Source organism: Platalea leucorodia, assembly GCF_965183815.1.
Source record: "Platalea leucorodia genome assembly, chromosome: 8".
Lineage (NCBI taxonomy): Eukaryota > Metazoa > Chordata > Aves > Pelecaniformes > Threskiornithidae > Platalea > Platalea leucorodia.
The window spans coordinates 6401431-6427724 of NC_138830.1; the positions used below are offsets into that span (position 1 = coordinate 6401431).

At 42.3% G+C, this 26294-nt stretch overlaps 1 protein-coding gene across 1 annotated transcript; it reads left to right on the plus strand.

Annotated features, from left to right (window-relative positions):
- Window positions 1-460: 460 nt before the first annotated feature.
- On the plus strand, window positions 461-3304 carry SLITRK3 (SLIT and NTRK like family member 3; the record flags this gene model as incomplete). Its single annotated transcript, XM_082318997.1, has 1 exon — window positions 461-3304. The coding sequence occupies one exon, from the start codon at window positions 461-463 to the stop codon at window positions 3302-3304; it is 2844 nt and encodes a 947-aa protein (XP_082175123.1).
- Window positions 3305-26294: the final 22990 nt, after the last annotated feature.

Here is a 26294-nt window from a genome sequence, read left to right on the forward strand (position 1 = left end):
ACCAGAGAAATCTACCCACTGGTATTTCCCCCCGTAGTCAATGCGGGCTATGATGGCTACAAAGCTAAAATTGCAAACAAGTATGAAATACGTGTGGTTCTAAACGCTGGTCCTACGGGGGAAAACATGTAAAGACGCAACACATTCAGCTTGTGTGCTCGTGTTGCTGTTTGGTCTGCATGTGCTGTCCTCTTTATAGGTGGCATTTACCAAATGGGGGGACAAGGGAGGCTGATATCGCGTGATTAAACCTTCTAATGTCTCTTAAGTATAAATCAGGGCAAGGCTCGCCCATCTGACACCCCTAGAGTTGGTTGTGAACGTCTGCCCAACAACTGCTGAACTTTCCAGGAGCCTAACACAAGTCTAGCAGGTAGGGGCTTAGTAAAAGGAGCGGGGCAGGACAGAAATACTGAAATCTGCATTTTTCTTCCCCTTGCAGTTTTGTAAACATCAACAAATGGTGAAACCTTCCACGGCAGAGACGCTTCATAAAGGAAGGATGTTGTGGATAATTCTTCTAAGCACAATTGCTCTAGCATGGACTACACCAATTCCCTTGATAGAGGACTCGGAGGAACTTGATGAGCCCTGCTTTGATCCATGTTACTGTGAAGTGAAGGAGAGCCTTTTCCATATACATTGCGACAACAAAGGATTTATAAATATTAGTCAGATAACAGAGTCGTGGTCGAGACCTTTTAAACTTTATCTGCAGAGGAATTCCATGAGGAAATTGTACACCAACAGTTTTCTTCACTTGAACAATGCTGTGTCTATTAACCTTGGGAACAATGCACTGCAGGACATCCAGACGGGGGCTTTTAACGGGCTCCGAGTTCTGAAGAGGTTGTATTTGCACGAAAACAAATTGGACATTTTCCGAAATGACACTTTCCTGGGTTTGGAAAGTCTGGAATATCTGCAGGCAGATTACAATGTCATTAAACGGATTGAAAGCGGGGCATTTCGAAACCTAAGTAAATTGAGGGTCCTTATCCTAAATGACAATCTTATCCCCATGCTTCCCACCAACTTATTTAAGTCCGTGTCCTTAACCCACTTGGACTTGCGCGGGAACCGGCTAAAAGTCCTTTCGTACCGCGGGATGTTGGACCATATTGGAAGGAGCCTGATGGAGATCCAGCTGGAGGAGAACCCGTGGAACTGTACGTGTGAGATCGTGCAGCTGAAGAGCTGGCTGGAGCGCATCCCCTACACCGCTCTCGTGGGGGACATCACCTGCGAGACCCCCTTCCACTTCCATGGGAAGGACCTGCGGGAAATCAAAAGAAGTAAGCTCTGCCCCATGCTGTCTGACTCCGAGGTGGAAGCCAGCCTGGGCATCCCTCAGCTGTCGTCCAGCAAGGAGAACGCGTGGCCTACGAAGCCTTCCTCCATGCTGTCCTCCTTCCATTTCACCGCTTCCTCTGTTGAGTACAAAACATCCAACAAGCAGCCCAAACCCACCAAGCAGCCCAGGGCGCCCCGGCCTCCCCCGACATCCCGTGGCCTGTACCCCGGGCCCAACCAGCCGCCCGTGGCTGCCTACCAGACCCGGCCCCCCATCCCCATCATCTGCCCTACCGGGTGCTCTTGCAGTTTGCACATCAACGACCTGGGCCTGACGGTCAACTGCAAGGAGCGAGGGTTTCACAACATCTCCGAGCTCCTGCCCAGGCCCTTGAACGCCAAGAAGCTGTACCTAAGCGGGAATTTGATCCAGAAAATTTACCGCTCCGACTTCTGGAATTTTTCCTCCTTGGATCTCTTACACCTGGGGAACAACCGGATCTCCTACGTGCAGGACGGGGCTTTTATCAACCTGCCGAATCTCAAGAGCCTGTACCTGAACGGCAACGACATCGAGCGGCTCACCCCGGGCATGTTCCGGGGCCTGCAGAGTTTGCATTACCTGTACTTCGAGTACAACCTGATCAGGGAAATCCAGCCGGCGGCCTTCAGCCTCATGCCCAACCTGAAGCTCCTCTTCCTCAACGACAACTTGCTCCGCACCCTGCCCACCGACGCCTTCGCCGGCACCTCCCTGGCCCGCCTCAACCTGCGCAACAACCACTTCTTGGCCCTGCCGGTGGCCGGGGTGCTGGAGCACCTCCACGCCATCGTCCAGATCGACCTGAAGCTCAACCCTTGGGACTGCACCTGCGAGCTGGTGCCGCTGAAGCAGTGGCTGGAGGCGCTCAGCTCCGTCAGCGTGGTGGGCGAGGTGCTGTGCGCCAGCCCCGAGCGCCTGGCCCGCCGCGACCTGCGCTCCCTGGAGCTGGCGGCCCTCTGCCCCGCCGCCCTGCGCCCCCCCGCCGCCGCCGCCGCCGCCGCCTCGCCCCCCGCCGCCCCTCCGCCGCCCTCCGCCACCGGCCCCGCCGCCTACGAGCTGCCGCCGGCCGCCGCCGCCGTGCCGCTCTCCGTCCTCATCCTCAGCCTCCTCGTCCTCTTCTTCTCCGCCGTCCTGGTCGCCGCCGGGCTTTTCGCCTTCGTGCTGCGCCGCCGCCGGCGGAAGCTGCCCTTCCGCGGCCCGCGGGCGGAGGCGGCCGACCTGGGCGGCGTGCCGCTGCGCTGCCCGCGGCTCTTCGAGGAGGGCGGCGGCGGCGGCGGCGGCGGCGGCGGCGGCGGGGGGGAGCGGTCCCCGGAGAAGGCGCCCCCGGCGGGCCACGTCTACGACTACATCCCGCACCCGGTGACCCAGATGTGCAACAACCCCATCTACAAGCCGCGGGAGGAGGAGGAGGCGGCGGGCGGCGGCGGCGGCGGCGGCGGGGAGGCGGCGGAGCTGCTGCGGGGCGGCGGCGAGCGCTTCGCCCACGCCGCCGCCGCCGCCGCCGCCGCCGCCGCGCAGGAGCCGGGCACCAACTACCGCACCTTGCTGGAGAAGGAGCAGGAGTGGAGCCTGGCCGTGTCCAGCTCGCAGCTCAACACCATCGTCGCCGTCCACCCCCAGCACCCCGCGGGCGGCGGGCTGGCGGCGGGCGGCGGCGGGCTCGGGGTGGCGGCGGCGGCGGGAGGCGCCCCGCGGGACCGCGACCGCCCGCCGCCCTGCGCCGTGGGCTTCGTGGACTGCCTGTACGGCACCGTGCCCAAGCTGAAGGAACTGCACGTCCATCCCCCTGGCATGCAATACCCGGACCTCCAGCAGGACGCCAGGCTCAAAGAAACCCTTCTCTTCGCGGCCGGCAAGGGCTTCTCAGACCACCAAACCCCCACAAGCGAATACCTCGAGTTAAGGGCCAAACTCCAAACCAAGCCGGATTACCTCGAAGTCCTGGAGAAGACCACGTACCGGTTCTGACCGCCGCCCCGCCGCCCACCCCGGCACCGCCGCATGCGAGTAGAGGATACAGCTGTGTGCTCTCCCCCGCCAGATGTGCGCGCTGCGGGGAAGGGCCGTTCTCAGATCATTAATCGATGAAGTGCCTTCGCAGACTTTTGCCAGCAGATGTTAATCAATCATTATTTTTTATACTGAAACTGAGACTTTGACTGTGCCATGTCTAAGGTATATTATTATTATTATTATTATCGGGGATCTTTGTATTGATCCTGATTAAGTAAATTCTATGTGTGTCTCTCTCTCTTTTTTTTCTTTTTTTTTTCCTTTTTCTTTTATTTTCTTTATTGTTGTTTTTTCTTTTTTCCTTTGCAGTAAACTTCCTTTATATTTTCCCTTGGAGGGGAGGGAAGATGGCATTTTGTGGCTTGCTTTCTTCTTGCCCATCATGGCACAGATTCTGTACATTTATTTAAAAAAAAAAAAATGCAAAGAAGCAAACGAGCGCAGTTTGCTGCATGCCTGGAAACTGCAAGAGGGAAGGGAGGGGAGGGTCTTGCTCGAATGTCTCACTCTTGTCTCTCTCCCTCCCTCGCACGCACACTCACCCCCACCGCCACCCCCGCCACCAGCCCGGCCCCGCGCAGCGCCCGCCGCCGCGCAGTGCGGGAGCGGGGTCCCGCTGGCGGCGGAGGGGGGCCCGGGGGCTGAGGGAAGCCACCCGGCGCCGAGCAGCCCGAAGGATGTAACAACGTGGCGCACACACCTAGGGGATGCTCAGTGACACTTCATCATGACGCCATGGTTTTTTGGAGGACATCCGCACTTTCCTAATAAAAGCAACATGCAAATATACAGAAAAAAGAAAAAAAAAAAAAAAAGGCGAGCTACTGGGCACCTATCACTAACAGCTTTGTAGGAAGCACTTTTAATGTTTTCTCTCATACACACATACACGCACACACACACACAAAGGTACAACAATGTGCATATATTTATTCTGTAATTTCAAGTGAATATAAATTGTAAAGGTAATGTTTAATCATTGTACAGTGATGCGTCTGGTATAGCTTTCCTAATAAAACGTTTTGAAAAAAATGCATATATATATATATATACACCCATATATATATATATAGGAATACAAAGCTTGAACCTGAAACTTCAGCTTCCCCCTACTGAGATTTCCTTCCCCCACTATAACCTCGAAAGCTATTTTATTAATAACGGTTCAATGCACTGTGATGTTAAGAGAGAAAAACCCTGTACAGCTTCTCTTGCCAAGATACCACCCGAGACTTTTAAAAATCCGATTTACAATCTGTATTCCCACGTTGCACTGTACTTATGGCGGTTCCCGTGTATTTAAAAATAGGCAGCAAAATTAAGACCGCGTCCTCGAGTGGCGTCGCTTGCCGGAGCGCTGGTTCTTCTGCCTGCTGGTAGCAGAGGGAGGCTTTGCTGTGGATGTTTCTCGTGTTCGCAGTCGCAGTAAATGCGAAGTGAGCAGTCAGAGGGGGGTGGGAGGGGGAAATTAAAGAGCAGTTCAATTTTGGAAAAGGGTGAAGCGATCTGGAAAAGGATCCCAACGGCTTCAATCACCCGGCCCTCCTCCCCGCAGCCGGGGCGGCGCCGCTCCTGCTGCCCCGGCGCGGCCGTTTGCTCCCCGCTGAAACCGGAGCGAGACCAAAGACGATCGGATTTCCCTTCCCGGGAGGTCCCGGTTGGTATCTTGTCCCCGTTGGTGTCTTGGCCCCGGCGGCCCCGGGCCGGCGGCGGCGGCGGCGGCGAGAGGCTCCGCGCGGCCGCCAGGTGGCGCCGCAGCTCCAGCGCTGGCGGCCGCGGCGCGGCGGGAGCGCGGGGAGGCCCGGGCGACCCCGGCCCCGCTCCCCGCTCCCGGCCCCGCTCCCAGCCCCGCTCCCGGCCCCCGGCCCCGCTCCCGGCCCCGCTCCCCGCTCCCGGCCCCCGCCCGCCCCGCTGAATGTACCCCCCGGGCGCCTTATACCGGGGCAGGCGGGGCCGCGAAGCGGAGAGCCTGTAGCCGGGCGCCTGTGTCGTCGAGGCACTACCCTAAAGACCTTCAAATACAGAATTTTATACAGAAATATCAAATATATCTATAAATATCATTTGTCTTAACAAGCGGTAAAGGTAATTTATCCAGGTGAATTGCGAGTATTTTTTTCCCCACTGCGTTGAAAAGGTATTCCCCCGGGGCATTTCTTCTGGTTGTTGTTGGGGGACTAAGGATCTCTGCTCCCTTTCTGGAGCGGGGCAGAGGCTGTTGTAGCACACAGCGCGGTGTCACCTCAGACCCAGCTTTCCTTCCTTCCTCTTGGGGAACAACTTGATTTCACCCAGCACAATGCAATTTAATGGAGATAAACCCATGAATACTTGTTTTCACCCCAAGTGTCGCTATTTATAGCTTCAGCGAGTATGCTTATTGCAGGCTTTTTTTGTCAGTCTGTCTTGGAGAGGCATCTGGGTGCAACAGAAGTAATTTCCTGAGCCTTGGTAGTAGCTGTATGTGTTTTGAGATGGAGGGACAGCTCCAAATGTCTGTAAATCTAGCATCAGCTCCATGATATTAGTAAAAATATTATGCATTTGAATTTCCCAGATTCCTCTGTTGAGTTGATAGTGTTTTATTACCACTGGCTTCAGCTCTAATCCGTTGGGGTTTGTTCATTTGTTTTTTCTAATGGATAGTAGCAGAGCATGCACATGTTAAAAGTAATAAACATCAAAGTGCAAAGGCCAGATCCTTCTTATGATGATCATAATAATTACATTGATAAGACTACATGCAAGTAATGCGTGGAGCTATAGAAATCAGGTTAAAGTACAACCCCTAGTGAGAGTGGTGCTGTATACATTTGGCAATGTCATCAAACCCCCAAGTGTCCATACTTGTATCCAAATATAGTAAAGACAGTTGCAAATAATGTTTATATTTTAATTAACCTGCAGAAAGGTAAGATTTCAACATAACTATAGCTAGTAATCTCACCTGTGAGTGGTGAGGAAATCTATTTATTCAGTGGAAAAAAATTTGTTCTATGAGAATGGAATTTTGTATTAAAAGAGATAATTTTTGGCTTACATTGAGTTATTTTTCTTTCCTTGCGTAGGAAACTTCCTTTTCTTTGTGTACTGGAATCATTTGGGGATGATTCGCTCTGGAAGTGTTGACAATATTTAACTGTGATATCTAATGTGTGTTATGATGACTTCTATTTTGCTCTTTCATTGTGTTGAGCTGAGGCTGAGTGGGTGGGAGCATTACTTTCCACTGCAGGAAACAAAAGTGGATCCATCATCTGATCTGTGACGGGTGACTCTTTACATGCTTCAACCCGCGTTACTCCTAATTAATAGGGAGTAGTAATGATAATTATATCATTATCAGCACTCTTGGTAGCATTAATAATATTGGGAAGGAATCAAAGTCAAATGATCTGCATTTACATTGGAGCTGTTTGATGGGATACTATTTTAAATAAATAAATATTTTTTTAGCTTATTTCATTATTGTCTAACAAGTAGCTGGTATCGGCTTCAGCAGTTCTGCTTGTGGCGGTGCTCAGAACCTGGCAGGAAACCTTTCATCATGTGTTCATTTTATTCACTCATTGACTATGTTGAAATTCTTCCTACAGGTGGAAAAGAAAAAAAGGCCAGGTAAGTCCCAGTCATAGCTGATAATGACAATAGAAAAATAGAAAGGATAATAACGGCGCTTAATTATCGATGCTTTTTTGTATTTCCTGGATATTGTCATTGATGTCACCATAATATTCTACCTGGGTTAAAAGATTTGTTTGAGACTTAGAAATTGGTTCATGGATCTCTTGACTGTATCAATAGTGAGAGAAAGATGTTAATTTTTATGGTATGAATAATAACCTGACTTCTGGAAAGCGATCCATCTCAATGTCTGTCGCAGCAAGCCAGGACCCGTACCGCTCTAGTTAGGCGAATATTACAGACAGGTCATTTATGACGCGATTCAGTGGCCTTGAGTTAAGCTGTGGTAGCTCATGGTTTTGTCAGAGACCTTTCCAGACAAAACCACTTTTCAGCATGTCATCACGGCTGATCTAGTTTTAAGCTAAAAATGTGCAGTTATGGTCAACTTGCGTTCTCTGCTGTAAACATTTACAGCAACAGGACAGAAAGATCTCTACAAAATGTCAATATGCAATGCTCTATGTTTCTGAAATACTAATCTGTGCAAGCAGTAACTCATGAGCGCTATGCTACTTCTACTTTGTTCAAGTATGTACTTCACATGAACTGTTCACACGAGTAAGACGTGATGAATTGGCTTGAAGTATAACAGAAATGTTCACGTGAAACAAGCGTGCAGAATTTGGCCGTAAGTTTGGAAGTTCATTGCTTATCTACGTTACTCAACCAAAGAGTACGACTTCTGGCAATGCTCCAGCCACTTGGGTGTGAACTCATTCCAGAATTGCACTTCTTCCAAAGGCATTTGCTTTTACAGTGTGGATTTATGGACACCTGGAAATCAGGCTGCTGTGCATTGCATATTCCTATTTTCTGAGTTTTCCAAGACTTGGTTCTAAATCTGAGTTCCTCGTAACTGAGTTTATTGTAACTGAGTTTCACAGTGAATTTATGTATGGATTATACAGTACAACTCAGTTGCTTCCATGGGAGAAATGTAGAGTAAATTCACCCGATATGTAGTTTCACACCTTCTCCATACTAAGAGCAGCTCTTTGTACAAAAATATGCTATTTTTAATACTTTGTAATGCTGATGTGAATGGAAAGACATCTTTTTTCCCACTTCTTGAAAAATTTCTGGCTTATTCTGGTAAATGTAGCTATGCCCCACTTCGAAGTCTGTTCGAGCTAGTGGAAGAAGTGGAATGCGCTTGGAACAAACCCTTGTGTGGGTACGGACTGGAGGCCTAATTCTGCTCCCTTGAAGCCAGTGATGAAATACCACATTACTGCTCAGTTTTAGTCAACAGACTCGAATGAAGAGCAAAGTCTGATCTCAGAAAATTCCAACATATATTAAGTGGATTCACGTATTTTGACAAGTACTCCACGTGACTATTTCAGAATAAAATGAGTAACAGTATAGAGAAAATGGCTTTGCTATCAATTTAGTAATTTTTCTGACTGACTTCATTCACAAATTAACCAAGCAATCTTTAGTGCTTTTTATTTTAAAATAAGAACAGTCGCATGAAGATAAATACGAGTGTGTCTCAGCAGATTCAAGAAATGTGGAAATTGGTACCAGAGTTTGGTCCTAATGTCATAGGTAGCCAAGTAGCCAACAAGATTATTAATGTAGCAATTGCAAATTATTTGGAAGCACTTTATTAGTATTATCTTTTGCTTTAAAAGCAAGAATATTAACAGGCACTGACAACAGTGTTTCATATCATTTTTTAAATGTCTTTTACTTGATCCTTATAGTTTCCCACTTTTAAAATTATGTACCTCTATTTTCATTTTCGTTCAGGTTGTTGGAGGAGTTAGGGGAGTTACTGACGAAAGCATTAGCTTTGCTACACATGCTGCTCCCCAGAAGGCTACTGGGGTGAAGCGTTGTGGGTTACCTTTGATCGCTGTGACAGTAATTGGAAACACTCCCTCGTGGTGGCATTTTCTCTGTTAAATTCGTCAATATGGTGGTGGTTTTCAGAACAGTGTCAGATGGCTCATTTTTGTGGAAAAATGACGGGAGGAGGCTCGAAGGAACGGAGCCGCTGACATTGCTATAGGAATTCCCTGTCCCACAGTCGTACTGGGTAGTCTCTGTATAGTGGATGCTGATCAGTCTATATATTTTTGAATGTTAAGGATGTTAATCTTAAGTGTAGGGTTATTTTTAGACATTAAGAAGATGTATGTATATGCAATACTAAGATGTTGGGTGCCTTAAAAATACTAGATAATAATAGAGGGCATAGCACAATATAAAATATTAATAACTCAGTCATATGTCATGTACTGAATCTTTAATGTCCATTTACTTTTTCTGACATCTTTATTTTTCTACTAGAATTTTCTAAACCTCTCAAGAATATCCTGTATATTCTATGAATTCTGAAGACATGTTTTAGGTTAGCCAAGGGTCGAATCTCTCCATATGTGGGAATTCAAACACATGCCACTATCTGTGGAGGAATATTCCTGTCCATGGCATGTGGCATGGCAATTTGGCATGTTGTCGTAGCACCGTGCCAGTAAGGGAGGTTCTCTGTAGCGATGAGGTTTTGCAGTAGGGCTTGAATAATTTCAAGCAGGAGTTCCTGAATTGTGATAAATCACTATTCGACTGGCACAGATCTAAGACATGCTGCTGCTTGTGATGGCACCGCCATCCCTTCTGCTGGTGGGACCTGGCACCATTGCTGGTGGGGGCTCCTGTAATGGTAATTCTAAAAAACCAAATAAACTAAAAAGAAGCCAGAACATTTAGGAGTCTTTGTCTTACAGGGACCACTTTATCTGAAGTTAATGACTTTCCCCAAATGTTAAAGTGGTGTTAGTATACAGGTTATGGGAAAATATTTATTTTTCTTGCTTTCCTCAGCTTTACTTTGCTTTTCTGGAGACAATAGCTGGTTTACATGTTGAAGGACTGTAGGAATGTATTTGTTAATGTTTTTGCAGACCATACATGTTTAAAATGAAGTCAGTCTGTCACAACAGTAACTGTCCTAAACTGAAATGGGTTTTCCGGAAAGCTACGTAAACCTTTGGTTTTGTACTTGGTCTCTAAGTTATTATATGTGTGTATATATATAATGTCCATTATCTGAATAATCCTTGAACTGAAGTCTGTCATTGAACTTTGGAGGCTTTGGCTTTGGAAATCAAGGCTAATTAATGGGATTTTTTTTTTGTTCTGTGATTGTTTGGTTTGATTTTATTCAGAGTATGACTGGAGAGAGGAAAACATTGCAGTGTGAAAATTCTCATCAAAGAATACTTTTCAATAGGACTTTCAAATTTAATTCTTTCTTTTCTTTTCTTTGGAGAATGAAGCAGCTACGCTCAAAAGAGCGTAGGAATTGCCACTCAGGCTTAGCGTTGAAATGTGTTCACTCTGCTGTGTCCTCCCCTTCCTGCGAGTGCCCAGGACTCAAAGGAAGATGTAAGAAATTCCCATTAGTGAGATTACGGGGTCAGATGTGGCCAGCTAATCTGCTCCACCATTAGCTCTCACCCTGAGCAATCGGGTACCTGGGGTACTGCACCACTGGAGGTACCGGTCCTGTGTCCACAGGGAGCAGGGGAGTGCTGAGCACTTAGAAATACCACGTCGTGGTGTTTCTGTGAAAGATGAACTTTAAAAAACCTGGACATCAGTAATGGATGCTGGCTATTGAAAAGTTTGTCTCTGTGTTCTTTAGAAAACTCATCCAGAGTTTCTCTGGTGCTGTTAAACTGCCATGCAAGGGCACATCTGCTCAGTCTTCATAAAAGCACTGCTGAAAAAGATCTATAGCTAATGCATTCTTCTTAATTAGAGAGCATCATTTCTTGTGGCATCACTTGTGTTATGTTTTCTTGCAGTGACCCAAAAACCTGGCTGCTTTGGAAAGTGGATAGTATTGGCAAGCAAAGAAATATGGCAAGTAAAGGTATTTTTTAGATCCAGTTTATGTTAGTGTTTTCTTCAAAGAAAGGGCAAGTCATAGCTACTGGCTCCTTGTTCTGCAGCCCTCACTGAGAATAACTAAAGGCACCGATTAAGGCAAAGAGTCAGTCATCGTTCAATCTGTGTTTAATACTCCCTTTCGGTTTTAAACCAATAGAGTAAGAAATGTGGAGGTATCTAATTTACATATATAAATATATATGTTCCTCCTGTGAGCAATGAAGGGCCCTGATACTACAGCCAGCGATGCTGATGGAAGGAATGGCATTGGCATCGCTGGGAGATGGGTTAAGTTGTGACAAGCGGGAGCTGTGCCAAGGCTAACAATGCAAATGGCACCTGAAAGTCAAGCATCTCGCTGGGTTAGAGACAGTCAATAATGACATGCAATTCTTGTTGAAACCTCTCTTTTTAGAGCAGGTAAACAGCTATCTCACAGAATCCCATTTTTCCTGCATTTGGCCCAAGTTCTCAACCAGCCTCCAGATTGTTGGCATTCTCAGCATTGCTTGTACCTATCTGCATGCACAGATATTCATTTGGCTGACAATAAGTTTTAACACCTCGGTTTGCACATTGAACATGTGCATGAAATGGAGACCAATTGAAAATATGGTTATCTTTGTTGGGTTTTTCTATAGAGTGATGTTTTGCACCTCAAGACTTCATTCTGTAAGATGTATCGACTGGATTGCCTACCTGTAACTCAGCTTTGTAAGCACCCTCCCGAGGTTAGTCGTGGTGGTATTACATGCCTTGTGCTTTGCCAGCCCCTACAAGCCAGCCAAAGTCTGTTAAAGCCTTCAGAGCACAAAACACTGATAAGATGGATCTCTTAACAGGTATGCATCAGGGATAAAGCGGAGATGTTCCATCTGCAACAACCTAAAATTAGTTGCTGTTAGCTCAAAGCAGTAATAACTGCCTCCTATGTCACTACTTGTACTGGAACAGGGCAGCTAATGTATGTAATGGAAATGCTGATACTAAGTATGTACGGTATATACATATATACTGTGTGTATATATATGTGTGTATACATGTATATGCTAGCATGTTGAAGTGTAGAAGTCGATTTTTGGAAAGTTCTGGGAGATTCAGGTATATGGCTTGCTTTGGACTGTTATTAAAAATACGGGCATTTTGGTTATGAAGCTAAAAATAGATACATTAAGACCTACATTCTCAATGTAGGTCAGTGGAGGCACTTCTGAGACATATTAGCATTTTGGACACTTAATCTTAGCAGCATATTGCATCTCCTAGAATAGGTTAGTAGAGGCAACGCAGGAGAAATTGCTGCATCTGAAGTCATTCAGAGAGGTTGCCAAGTTTCTCGGGAACCAGAATGGCAAAATAATGAGTATTATATTTAATTCGGGATGGAAAGGCAACCGTGGGGAGTTCAGCAGAGGCAACTCAGATCATCTTGGCCCTGTGGGGGAGGGAGAATTTGTAACTATAGCTAGCTAAAAAGAAGCAAGCTGTGTGTGCATTTGTGTGTATATATATATTTATATATATGTATATACAAATCTGTGTATGTGTACATAACACCACGTGTATATATGTATGTATGTATATGCCTATAATGTATAATATGTGTATCTATAGATATGTATACATTTATATAAATTTATATTTCTCTATATAAATAGTCATGCAACTATGGGAAATAACATTTCAACAGAGTGTCCTTTTCTTTAAGACCCCAAAAAAAGCTGCTTCCATTAATATCATATTGGCACAAATGTCTTAAGTTATCTTTTCTACGTAGAAAGGAGTGTTGCTTAGTGGTCAAGCACAAGCCTGGAAGGTTTTTGCTATTCCAGAGGACTCCAAGTAAGTCATTAGCTGCTCCACAGCTGTTCTACATTTGTGAGATAAAGTGGTGGCCAAAATGACTCAGGGCTGGTTTTAAAGGCAAAGGAGGGTGGTTGTTGACTGTTTGTGCTTTGGAAATCTCTGTTATGCTCACTGGGTTCTGACGGTGAAATAGCCGCACTAGTAATTGTTCTGGTTGCTGTTAATGTCCCAGCTAACGCTAATGGCTTCTGAACAGAGGAAAAAACAGATGAATTTCCTGCTCTAGCGTAAGTTATCTGAAGTCTGATTATTTTGACTCAGTGATGTATGGATTTCCATTTAGGGTTAGGATGTTAGGCTGTAAATCAAGAATCTTAGCTCAATGAACGTCTAGTTCAGGATGTGTCTTTTATGTTATAATTGATTTTAAATAATTTTGCTTCATCATCAGAACAAGCTATACCTTAATTCATGATAAGCTCAAAGAATTTCTCAGCTGGAAACCCATTCATATCAGGGTGAATTTTGCACTTGACTTCAGTGGGGTTGAATCAGATCGGAGTGTTTCATTAAGCGCTGACATTAAAACAATCTTGTAGTTGTGCAACTATTAACTGAAATTGTAATTTTGTAATAAAAGTAAGCCTAAAAATTATTTGCTAGTTATGTATTCTATGATTATAGCATCTTCCTATTGATAAGACCTTTATGCAGTTGCTGGGTATTGGTAAGGGTTTTGATTTTGTGCTGCTGATTGCTACTCTGAGTTTTGCCCCTGATTTGAGCTGGAACCAGCTCAGCCCCTGGAATAACGCACCGTAATACGCTGCAGTTCAAAGGAAAAGCTGCAAAGTAATGATCTCCGTGAGCATCCCCTAAGCCGCCTGCCCTGAATGATTGCTGATCACTGAATTGCCACGTGTTGCGCTGGAATAAATGCAGGTCACGGTAACATGGATTTGTCACGATGATTTTGGCTCCCGTGCAGCAGAGCCCCTGTCCCACTCTGACCGCGTGCGGGGGCAGGCGCAACATGTTCGGGGTTGGTGCCGCTGCAGGGAATGTCTTTCTGCCTCCAACACCGAACAGGCCTACGCTTCCATGGTTATTAGAGCAGTGTGGATCTGTCATGCTGCCAATTTGCCATCGTTTGCAAACTGTAGTGTGATCAGAAAAGAAAAGGGGGAGAATGGATTATTTCTTTTGAAGTCCTTTGCTTCCTTTAAGGCAGAAGACAAACAAACATGAAATAATCACGGAAATCAAAACAAATACCCAGGGGCTTAAAACACATGATATTGAGTGAAATATTTCTTTTAAGCTTCTTGATTATGCTTTGCCTTATTATTTCATCTGGAGGAAATAAGCACCTTATGGGAAAGTGCTTCCCAATCTCTTTTGCATAAATGTTACAGTGAAACTTTGTGTGATATATAGCTGCCTGTTCAAGAAAATAGGTCATTTCCATACACGTTATATTTTTATGCAGAAAATATGCTGAATTCATATACTATCTTCTGGTTAAAGCAATCCTTTTGCTGGTTTTGTGATTTCAGCATATTTGCCTCAATGAAGACAACCGGAAGGGGAGCAGAAAAAACATGATTATATTTTAATTAACTCATCCAGGCCTAATGTCAGGCTAACCACTTGAATACAGTGTCTCTGGGGCACACACAGGAACATCATCTTCAAATGGCTAATTTTTTTCAGCATGATGCATCGGAATTTGAGCACAGTGTATCACAAAGCTGAGAGGGCTGCTGCTTTGTTGAGCATCTGGAGACTTTGGGAAATAAGTTTTTCTGATGTCACTTGTTAAAGAAGATGCCTGGATGTCCATATCCTCAGGGAAGCAGCCATTCATACAAGAAGCCCACAAACTGAAGCCAGTAAAGGAATGATGAAGTTTGTAAATCTCCTCATACTCTGTAGCAGTCTCTTCCTTGCAGGATGAATTTAATCTATAATGAACCTGGGCTACTTGCACCATTGTTCTAAAGAAACAATAAACCAGCCCTGCCTTTTATATAGTTGAATTTTGCCATGCCTCATCATATTTAGGAAAGGAACAATGTGGTTTGAGGATCAGACACACAAAATCATATTGTTGCTATGGACAGACGTATGAATAAATTGCATGACCTAAAGCACGTAGGTGCCTAAGGCCCCACTGGCATAAATCATTGCAGCTCCGCTGCTCTCAGCACAGCAGTGCTCATATCCCTGCACTGGGGAGATGATTCAAAGATGTTTGGTACCTGCTGGTGTAGCAGTTTCTCTGGAGGGCTTTCCATGCAGCCATTAGTATTCTGTTAAATAAGTTTAAAAATGAAGATGAATAAGCCCAGCTTCTCAGCTAATGTGAGCTGGCATCAGCCAAGCGAAGTGCTTGGGCTGCTCAGAGCTGGTGGGGAGCTTGACCCCGTATGTGGCAATCATCTTCTCCCTCTTCACCCAGCTGGTGATTTTCTTCCCCTAGGAATGCAGAGAGCTGAAGCCATTGCTATGTGATGATCTCTGGCGGTGCTTGTATTGCCTGGCCCATGGACGGGCTGTTAACTCACAAGGACAAGGGCTCCCTAGGCTCCTATTCAACTTCTGCACGAGCTTCTACATGGACCTAAAATCTGCTCCTGTCCTTGTGTGTTGGAAAAAAACCTCAAACCAGGCAAACACAAATTCCCTAAGAAAACTTCCCTTTACCAAATCCTGCTTAAACCAATCCTTAATGTAATTGTTAAGTAAAAGGACAGTGGCAGTCTACTAGAATACGCTATGAATTTACAGGAATTAGGCTCCTACAATTCATGTGAAAACAAGATGTCTCAAAGGCCGGTTCCAAAGAACAATTATCTGTTGTAAAGCACTTAATGACTGAGCAGCTTTGGAGCTGAGTACTGATGTTAACAAAAAAGAACCAAAAAAAAAGAAAAAGATGGTATAATGTTAGATGTGGCTCTTTGGATGCAGTGGCTGAGCTCGCAAAGCTGCAGTTGTGATGGTTATAAAGGAAGGCAATGAGCAGAGACAGCAGCCGTCAGGGAAGCCGTGGCAGTTTTATGGCCAGGACAGAGCACAAAGATATTCTCGTTATGACTATTGCTGGCATTTAGACGGGAATGTCTGCTTATTCTTTCATGGTGTCTCTCCTGAGCCATGAGGCGCTTCCTTGCTGTTCAGCCTCTCCCCAAAATTTGCATTCCCTGTCCATGGAGGTCATGTTTATGGAATGTGTGTAATCCTGGAGAGATGCAGCCTGTCGTTCAAAACACCATCCTGAATCAGCAAAGCTCAACTCAAAGACAGCAGCGACCTATAACTTATGGGTAAGCAGGTGATAAGCGCTTTCCTGAGCGGGGACCCGAAATCTGACTGCTTTATTGCTAAAGATGTGGTAAACTCTTATAAAAGAAAATTGTGTAAAAATAAACAAAATAAAATAGAGATATTTTCACAGTAATAATAATGATAAAACTCTATATAATACATTTTATTAACAAATAAGCAAGTACTGACCCCCAAGGTCATATCTGGAATATAAGAGACGCCTACCAATTTTTCCTCTACAAAGTCTTCATTTTTCCTCCTCTTCCCTCTGTAAATCATTTTGGTACAGTCTCATCCTACTTTAATGAGATGCCATTTGTTCCCCAAGTAGCATATGGGAAAGGAAAGTGATCTTAAGAGGTTTGTGTCTTAAACAGAGCAAAACATTCCCTGGGAGAGGTCTATCCCACCCGTTAATCTTACCTGGAGCTTTGGGTGATTGTGTTGTATCTAAACATTTAGATGTTTAAAATTAATTAGAATTTAACTGGAACTAAGCTTCTGTTCCCAAATTCCTGTCTCCATGGGGAAGACAGTGAAAATTTCCTATTGCATAAAAATATTATGAGTATAATGTGTGTTTTTAGATGTGCTGATACTCTATTTAATGGACCATTGCATATATATAAAAAATGGAAAAAGTATGTTACTAGTATTTCTTCTTTCTGTAGTGAAGGGATTTTAAGAATTATGTAAAAGTTAAACAAACAAGAACTTAAATTATTAGTATCAAAATAATTATTAGCTTACCAAAATACTGACCTGTGGTAATAAATCATTGACAGGTCTGGATATTCGGTATTCAGGTGGCAGTGTTAGGCCCTGCTGGAAAAGGATTAAGTTCTGAATGGTTAAGATAGTGATTTAGTGGCTGAAGATTTTTCATCTTCAAAAATTTTCCACTAAAAAATGTCTGCTTTTAATTGGAATATGAAATCCTTAACCTCATTATTTTTTTATGATTATTTGGTAGCTGAAAAAAATGTGACTCCTTGAATGTTGCTGCAAACCAAAAATCTTTTCAACTGTTTTCATCTTAAGAAAACATATATTTCAGCTTAAGAAAACTCCTTTTTGAAGCACAGAGAAGCTTTCTGAAAATAATACCGATTTAGAAGAAAACATTTTTTTGACAAGACTTCCTACTAATAAAGCAGAGCAATTTTTTTCCTCTTTCATTACAAAAAATGCGCTAACTTTTATGTGCTTTGGTTCGTGTAAATTTTGTTTGCAGGGAAAAAAATAGTATTTTTAATCTTGCTGGTATTATGGAGGGAAAAACACTCAGGTGCATGAAGGTTTTATTATCTGTGCTCAAAAATTTTGTCTATCATCTGTATCATTTTTTCTAATAAAAGATATTAGGTGTTCTATAACTTCAGTAATTGACTACGTTAAAGAAGAAATAAAGGATGGATAATATGTAAAGGAATGAAGTATTGAAAGAATAACAGAAGTATTGCTGGTAAAGGGCTTAAAGTTCCAAAACTGGTTTCCATTGCCAAGAAGTGTGGGTGTAATCAACAGGGGCTTGTGAATGCATAATCCTTTTGAATGAATATCAGACAATTTACTCCTGTTATTACATTATTCCAAATGCAAACTATGACTGAATTCATAATCTTTGTTGCTGTCCACTTTGTCATTACTAAAAGTAATAGTTCTGGGAAAGTGAAAGAGTGGGAATAGTAGAACCTTGAGAAAATTGCAGTTACTTTGCTTTTTCAGTGACATGCAACACTAAAACCAGAAGTAATACTATGTGTAGCCAAATAAATGAAGTGACAGTAAAATTGAATAACCAATCATGGAGAGAAGAAGGGGAAAAAAGTCCAAACATGCTGCTTTAGTTGGCATGCTAGCATTCATCTGCGTATGGGCAGGTCCTTGGCTGCTGGGACTGGTTAACACCAGAAAGAAGATGATTTTTCTGAAGTTTGACTCTTTTACAGATCCTTTTTTTTTTTTCACAAGAAGAATGTCACTGCAGTGTCAGGAGAATGGTCTCAATGACCTGATTTTTTTTTTTTTAGGTTTTGTGCAGCATCAGTAGTCTTGAATAATATAATGGTCCTTGAAGGAGTGCATACAAACAGGTTTTCATCTGTTTATTTGTGCGTGAAACATAAAATGGGCATACAGGCTGAAAAGCTGTGTGTGCTTAGGACAGGTATGGCAGCATAATAAACATATAAATGAACGCTTGCTGGCAAAGTCATGGTCTTAGTATGCTCAACTTAGCCACTGTGAAGACAAAGCACGTGCTGTACACACTTGCAGGTGTGGGTAAATGTTAAAAGGATGAACATTGTTAAGCTGCTAATGCATTGAATTTCTTTCTTACCTTCATTATTGGCTGATTTTTAGTACCTATAATTAATGTGCTTGGAGTGGGTGGATCTCTTTAAATTTGCCTGTTTCTTTTCACAGCTAAGTCAGGGAACAAGAAAAACTTAAAATTACGATTCTCTGCAAAATGTTTTCCAGGTTTCCTGGTGCCAAGGTGGGCTGGGCGGAGAGAGCCCAAACAGGGGAACACACTACTGGAGATAAATAGATGTTTGGAAAAAAGCTACAATGCTGAAACTTTCCAGACGAAAAGTTGCTTGCATTTTGGCCTAGTTTCCAATTCTTAATTTTGCAACCCCTTGTAATATGTAAAGAAAACTCAAATGTTCAGGAAGTCCCAAACTCTAGAGCTATGCAGCTGATACCCAGTAAGTTTGGTACCCCTCAAACTGGATATAACCTTCTAGCTCTGTAATGGTTAGGAGAACTAACATTTAAATCAGATATTGTGTGAGCATGATAACATTTAAAGGTTTAAAGTGTATTGTGTTTTTGTGATGATCCACACATCAGTGTTAGCGTTATTTGCAGATGATAAGGAGTCAGTGCTCAAGCGTGAATCGGCTGTATGTGTTTATTTACAGGTAAGTACTAGTAAAGTCAATCTTAACTTCAAATATATCCTTCTTCAAAGCAATGTCCATTACCATATCTGATAGAATAACTCCCTATTATCCCTCATGCAAAATGGCAGTATTAATTTTTACAATGACTGTCTTAAATAACAGTACATTTTTTAGTAGCCTAAGCTCAAAAAAGCTTAGAAAGCCAATTCACGGGCCCATGGATTCATAGCAGACATCCATGTCCAGTGTCTGAATAAATGCATGTCACAGTCACCATGAAATTAATCCCTTGGCATCATATTTCTCATGTAGAAAATATTCTCAGCGTTTTGAAATTGTTGGCTTTTGTGATTGCGCTTGAAGAATATTGCTTCTGATGGAGCATAGATTTTTTGTTTAAGTTTGTCTGAATATCGTGACATTGTTCATTTCAACAAGATCCCAGACCTCCCATAGCTGGTTACTGTTCGCCATGGTGGACTTGTGATTCAGGCGCTCACTGACTGATATGTCACTCCTGGGCACAGAATGCATTTGATAGAGGTGTAAATTCACTGGTTACCTTGGAATGAAACTTCTGAGTTTAAGATGCAATCTACATTTGTAAAGTGAAATTTCCATCAGATAAGGAGGGGAAAAAAATGCATCCATGCCTGTGATCTGACATATGAGGAAGTCACTGGAGATTTTCCCACATTCTTAATGACTTCAGAGGACCAAGCCCCTGCTAAATCAACCACAACATTAATTTAGAAATTTATATCTTTGTAGCCTTAGTTTATTACAATGAAAACATCACAAAAATCCTTATGTCTAGTGAATGGAAGTGCCCAAAGCATAAATCAATAGAGAAGAGTCTGACGCTGGGAACATAAAGCTGGACAGAGGATGACAGTCACTGATTAAACAATATACTGCAGAGTCTGAGCAGGCAGGCATAAGGTGAGTAGTGAAGACACAGCCCTGTTTGTATCAGATGATTTGTTGAATTGTGGAAGAGGGACATACTGGCAAAATGTAGATTCATTGCAGATGGTAGTTGGAGCTGGTCCAAAGAACAGAAGAGCTCTCTGGGTTGGGCAGGGTCGCCTAAATGAGCACAGTGACTTGATTACAAAAAATTTAAACACTGTAATTCAGATTTTGAGAATAAACAAATAAGTGTTGCATATTTGTCAGGAGGGAGCATCTAGCTTCTTCAAGGAGAAGTTAGTAATATTTTAAGCCTTTTAAGTTCTCTTCTGCTTGAATGACTGGTGAGTATCTGAAAGCTGAAAGCCAAGTGGTGGCCCATGAGATGCTGGTGGCTAGTTTCATTACTTCCTAGCTCATGAAAAAATCTGTCTCTGAAATCACTAGATGTCGTCTTCACTTCTTAAGCTGAGTGGCCCGAATCAGATATTTTTGAAAAATATGAACTAAAGTTTCTATTTCTTTTTTTGAGAGAACACCCTAGAAAATATTTTTTTAAAATGGAACTGAAAAGAACAAGTACTTCTACAACACTTCTTGAGTAGAAAAGTGGGGGCCAAGTGCAGGCTCTTAAAGACTATTCCCTCTTGCATATAATTAAAAAAAAAAGAAAAAAAAAAAACCAACAGTGTTTACTGTCTGCTCCAGTAGCCTGGATATGCACATAGCAGAGCAATAAGAGGAGATTGCAGTTTATTGTGTTTGGGAGAGAGGGTACATCCCAAATCCTCAAGCAAGCTTTTCAGAGGAGGCTCTCAATTACTTTTTGCATCAATAACAAGTTGTTTTTGAAGAAAAAAAGTTTAATTTGAGAAAAGTGCTAAAGTGGATTAAATACAGGCTCAGGAAGGGCAGGAAAAGAGAAACTGCTACTAGACAGAGAAGTTCTGAAAATATGCATGAATCCATTTCTATTAATTTTGTGGATTTTTTTTAAACTCAGAAGAGATGTATTCTATCTGCAGTAATGAACCTGGCTGATGGCCTCATTTTGGAGGATGGCAGAGAAAATAAAAAATGCATTCGAAGTGATGTGCATAGATTGGATTTGATGCCTCTAGGTGATTCCCACATGCTTTGCAAAGAAGGCTAAAGTAATAGGCTGACAATATAAAACTAAGATCAGAAGCCAAGATTTTTAAGTATAACTATTTTGGGAGATGACTAGGTTTTTTGATGGTTAATTTGGTACACATTTCTGATTATTCACCTTCTAAAGATCTTGTGAAATGTGACATATCATCACAAGTCATTAAAGTCAGTTTTGAAAACCATGATCAGAGGTTATATCTAATTTGGTCATGTATTATGGCTGAAATATGGATGACTGGGGCTGGGTGTATTAAGGAGAGATGTTACTTGTGGAAGATCATATTCCTTTCCTGGTGGATATTGTTACCAGAATAGCAGGTGTAGACAACATCAAAAACTGCTGCAATGGTTTTTCCATAATTACATAAAAAAGGATAGAGGAGTGCTTGCTATTGAGCTGGTCAAGTAAGCGAGGAGCTGGCACCTGGGACCTCCTGCCTTCCTCCCAGCCCTTGATACTGATTTGCTGTGTGGATTTAGATAAATCCTTTAATATTGCATTTGTAGTTTACCTCTCTGTAGAATGCTTATTTCTGTACCATGGAGGCATGGTGGAAATATACAGTGCTGCTGTCTGTGTTGAGAAATATTTATAATATATTATAGACCAGCTAAATGTTTGCAATGAAATCCCAAAATACACAAACTCTAGACTTGTTGTGCACTTGCTGAAAGGTTAGCACTGGGGAAGATCTGGGCAATACCTTTATCAAGTACCGATAAATATTGTAAGCAGCACTGGAGAAGTCACATACAGGTATTTTCACTTTCAGCTGACCTTTTAAACACATCTTGTGTGGCATGGGAAATAAATAGTACCATTGCTGGGCACTGGCACGGCTCTATAAAGAGGAGATTCCCAATGGACCTCAGGAAAGATCAGAAACTGCAGGATCAGCCCTTGAGTTTCTATAGATTCATGTGAGTGTAATTGAAAGCAGAATTGACTTACACTGTTTTTCAGAAATTAAAAAGTAGCATTTTAGTTCTGGTTTAAGAGTGAAAGTTGATTCCTGTGGTTTCTACAGTTCAGAAACGTGGTGAGGCTCCTTGCTATGCTAGACGCCTTACGGTGAGAGAGTATTTCATCCTGCAGTGGTTGGTACCCCACATACCTCGATACACAAGTGCACCCTAAAAGAAAAGATCAGGCTCTTAGTGCTCCTGTGTGGGTTTAAGGAGGCAGTTAGAGAGAATGCTGAGACCAGTCTCTGAATCTGGTGAAAAATTGCCCTGGTTGGAGACATTGTGTTCATATTTACCAGTGTATGAGACACGTCTACATTTTCATTGGATTAATTGGCTTGCATTACCTGGAGCTGCTTCTCAGTAGCTTTAATGGCGTGCAGACCAGATATTATTTTATCTAGACAGAGCTCTTACAATTTATTGTAACAGAAATATCATAACAATTTTACTGTAGTGTTTTACCTTAAGTGTGGGGGTTTTTAGCAATAGCAAGAGGTTGGGAGTCTGCAAAGAACCCATGAACCCTGGTCCCCAGTGCTTGATGTAGCTCCTTATCAGTGCACCTCATTGCCAGTAGTCTCAGCATCCTCAGTATAAGTAACCTTAGCCCACCATCGTGTTTATTATGACACTACATATTTCACATTAACTGTTATTTACTGTAACTCCGCACATAAATGACTAACAGTGTTATTGGGAACTGTCCTTTGAATGCCTTATGTCAAATACAGATGCAGATCACATTTATGACTCAAAACACATGGAATGTAGATTCATAAATTATATAAGAAACAACACAAAGTAATGAGAGACGTGTCATCTTTAGTTTCTCATTTCACAGGCAGCAGTATGGCATGGAAGATTTATTACTATCCCAGCCACTGGCTTTGTTGCAGTCAATAGCTCATCACTTTGTTTTAAGTCTGCAAATAGGAGTAAAGATGTTTTGCAAGAAGGAAAACAGTAAGACAGCAGCTTGGTCCAAGCTGGGGTGGGGTACTTGAATTTTGGAGATCTACATCTCTGTTTATATTGGACACTTGGAAAAATCCTTTAGCTTTTGCATGTTTCCCTCTCCTCATCTATAGAACACTGTTAATGCCTTTTTTAAAGCACAAATCAGTGTATGGAAAGCATAACATAAAAGCTAGGAATTAGTCACATCTGCTGTAAAGGGGACACACTTGTCCCCAACAGCCAGATACAGAAATACTGTGGGCCTGAGTACCACCAAAAAGCAGAGGTACAGAATTGGGGAGCGGGGAGGGAGAAGCTCAAGTGGAGACCGGTGGCACTGTGGCCACAGAGCTCTGCAGAAATGTGGGAAATGTCCACCAGCAAAGGCAGCGAGAAAGAGGTTGGGGGTTTCTACTGAAAACAGTGTGCTGCCAGCTGGAGGAGAAATTAAAAAGGGAAGAATGTTTTGGATCTGACTAATAACTTAACCTGTCTTTAGGGGTTTGAAATAATGATGTCTGCATTGTGTCCAAGTGCAATAGTAGGAGATGAAAAAATCACTTTTCTTTAGCCTAAAATTAAATCAATGTGAAAACGATTCCCTTCCACCTTGGGTGAAATTAGTATTTGGACCAACGTTTCTGCATTAGCTTTCCCACCTGTGAGATACTCTATGGGATATATCGGTGAAGCAATAGCATGTTCTCTCGGTGCCAAAGGAAGGGCTAGCGCTAGCGCAGGCACCTGCAGTGCCAGGGGCTGGGGGAGCATGGCTGGCGGGCAGCAGCAGCACTGCACACACAGATCTGCACCGTAGCCTGGAGATGCTGCCACAGATCATCATCTGTTCCAGTATCGTAGAAACGGCGTGTACATTTTAGCCAGACCGAACAGATTACATCCCTCTAAGTCAAGGCAAATACATGTCTGCAGGAAATACTGAATAAAATTGCATGCAACATGCATGTTTGAAGGCTAAACTTAGTCCTCAGTTACTGTGGATGTCAGCTTGCATCATCAGTAAACACTGAATGAAATTAGGCTTGAAGGTATTATGGGTAATCATGTTTTATTTTAAATATTTTGTACAAGCACATTTGATCTGAAGATTGCAGAATAGTCTTTAAAAAGAGGAAGAAAGATGGGATGCATTTCCTCTTTTTGTGTTTATTCGAGAAACAATAACCACTTAATGGTAGGGTTACAAGCAGAAAGACATTCTTCGGATTATTGCTTTTCTAGGGCATGGTACCTCGCGTGATTCTGTGTGGGCACATCCCTGTGGACACACAAAGCTCCAGCAAAGTGAAGCCTGCCTGCCGCATAGCAATTCATAGAAACAGGATGTAAGAAAATCCTTTCAATGAAATAAGTTTCCTTACAGCCAGTAAAACAGTTTGCAACATTCAGAAAAATCACTGAAATGATTTCCTGGTGGACTTGCTTACCATTTTATCGTATTGTGCCAGATTGTGCATGTTACTGATGAAAAAGTAAAAATTCACAAGTTATGTAGGCAAAAAATGCTCAAAATTATTAGCTGTGTTTTAAAGGCTTGCAATTCTAAAGGTTAGGTTTCAGTTGGTTTTGTCTCTTTTGTAGTAGTATTTAGTATTATTCAATAGAATTTTCCATCTGCAGGGTTGGAAAACCTCAGTAGATGATGTGGGTTAGTGTGTGATCAGAATTGCCAATGAGGGTAACTAAGCAGTCAAAGTGACTAAAAGACTGATGCTGTATTGATCATGAAGGTTATATTTCAGTGACTAGAATAAAGAATATACTGTAATGCAAAGCATGTATTTGACAGAAAAATGCATAGACATATACAAAATAGAGAAAAAAAGAAACTTTAGTTCATGCAAAGTTTACACATTTGTTAGTTTTTTATCTGAGTGTATAGTAATAGTTTGAGAGAACTTGATTGGCTGAAAATCCAGAATATTAAAGCTTTCAAGAAAATAACATTCATGTAAAACCTATAGAGTGCTTTTGGACTTTTTGATGCTCTAAGTAACTGTGTACAAGTTGTTGGATGTCACAATTTCTTGCATTATTAATAAAAGTAGTAGCTTTGCATCTTCCTAGTTCTAATTATTTCTCTAAATATCTCCAGGAAATAGAAGCATAAAATAGCAAGCATTTAAAAATACTGGGTAAGCATCTTTGGAGAATATGACTATAAAATGAGTCATGCTTATGTTTACAGTTTTATATTGATCTTCAAATCATAAAATAAGTACAAGATTACAAAATAGGCAAACCGAGGCTGTTACTGGGAGGTCACGATTATGAGTCAGTAGTATCTTGCTACATGAGAATCTCCACTAGTATCAATGGGTAACTCTTGCACTTGTGTATTGATAGACTTTTGAAACTAAACTGAAAAAATATTTGAAGATCACATTATATTTTAGGAAAAAAAACCCATACAAACCCCAGAGCATTTCAGCAGCACTGAAGCAGTTTTCAATCAAATAAAAAGCTAGTCACCTCTCAAAATTCACTCATTTTTATATGTGAACTACGTATAAAACAACCTAACAATTTTATTTCTATATACGTAACTATAAGTATATATAAAACATACATATTGCAATCATTCTGCAGATGTCCTCAGGACCTCAAAATATCCACAGGTCTTGAACTCTTCTCCAGAAAGATCAAAATTTGTTAAAAATATAATCTGGCTTATAGTACCCACAGAGAGCCAAAATCTGCTCCTTGTCTTCTTATAAGATTTGTTACTGTTTCATGAAGTCCCTGACTGAGCATTTTGTCTAACTAAAGAAAATGCTATATAGGACTGATTAAGTCCTTCGTTGTTTTCAGGACCACGCTGTGGACTCTCTACTTTCCTTAAAGTGCTGTACTTATGGTAGTTTCATTATTTGTTAAATATCATAACAGGAAAGTAAAACTAACTTCTTGTCTTTTTAAGACAGACATCTTTTGCATCTGCTTAAACATTTCTCTACATTGCATCACACAGTTTACAATATAATTGTAATACAGTCAATATAAAATTGATAACAGTTATTCCATTTTAATTTACAGAGACGTAGCAGACTCTCTTCACTGAAACACCACCATAATGAGCTGAATTACTTTGATGTTAATTTTCAGAAGATGTGACTTTGATGCAAAGCACTGAACTTTCAGGAGAAAATTCCCAACGTACAGTCTTGGTTTATAAACGAGCATTTGTTACATCGAATGCTCACTACATTTACAACCTTGTATTGTTGTTTAACATTTTTCCTTGGAAATAAACTTATGTTCAACTGTGTTTAGCCATAAATAGATATGAGTTA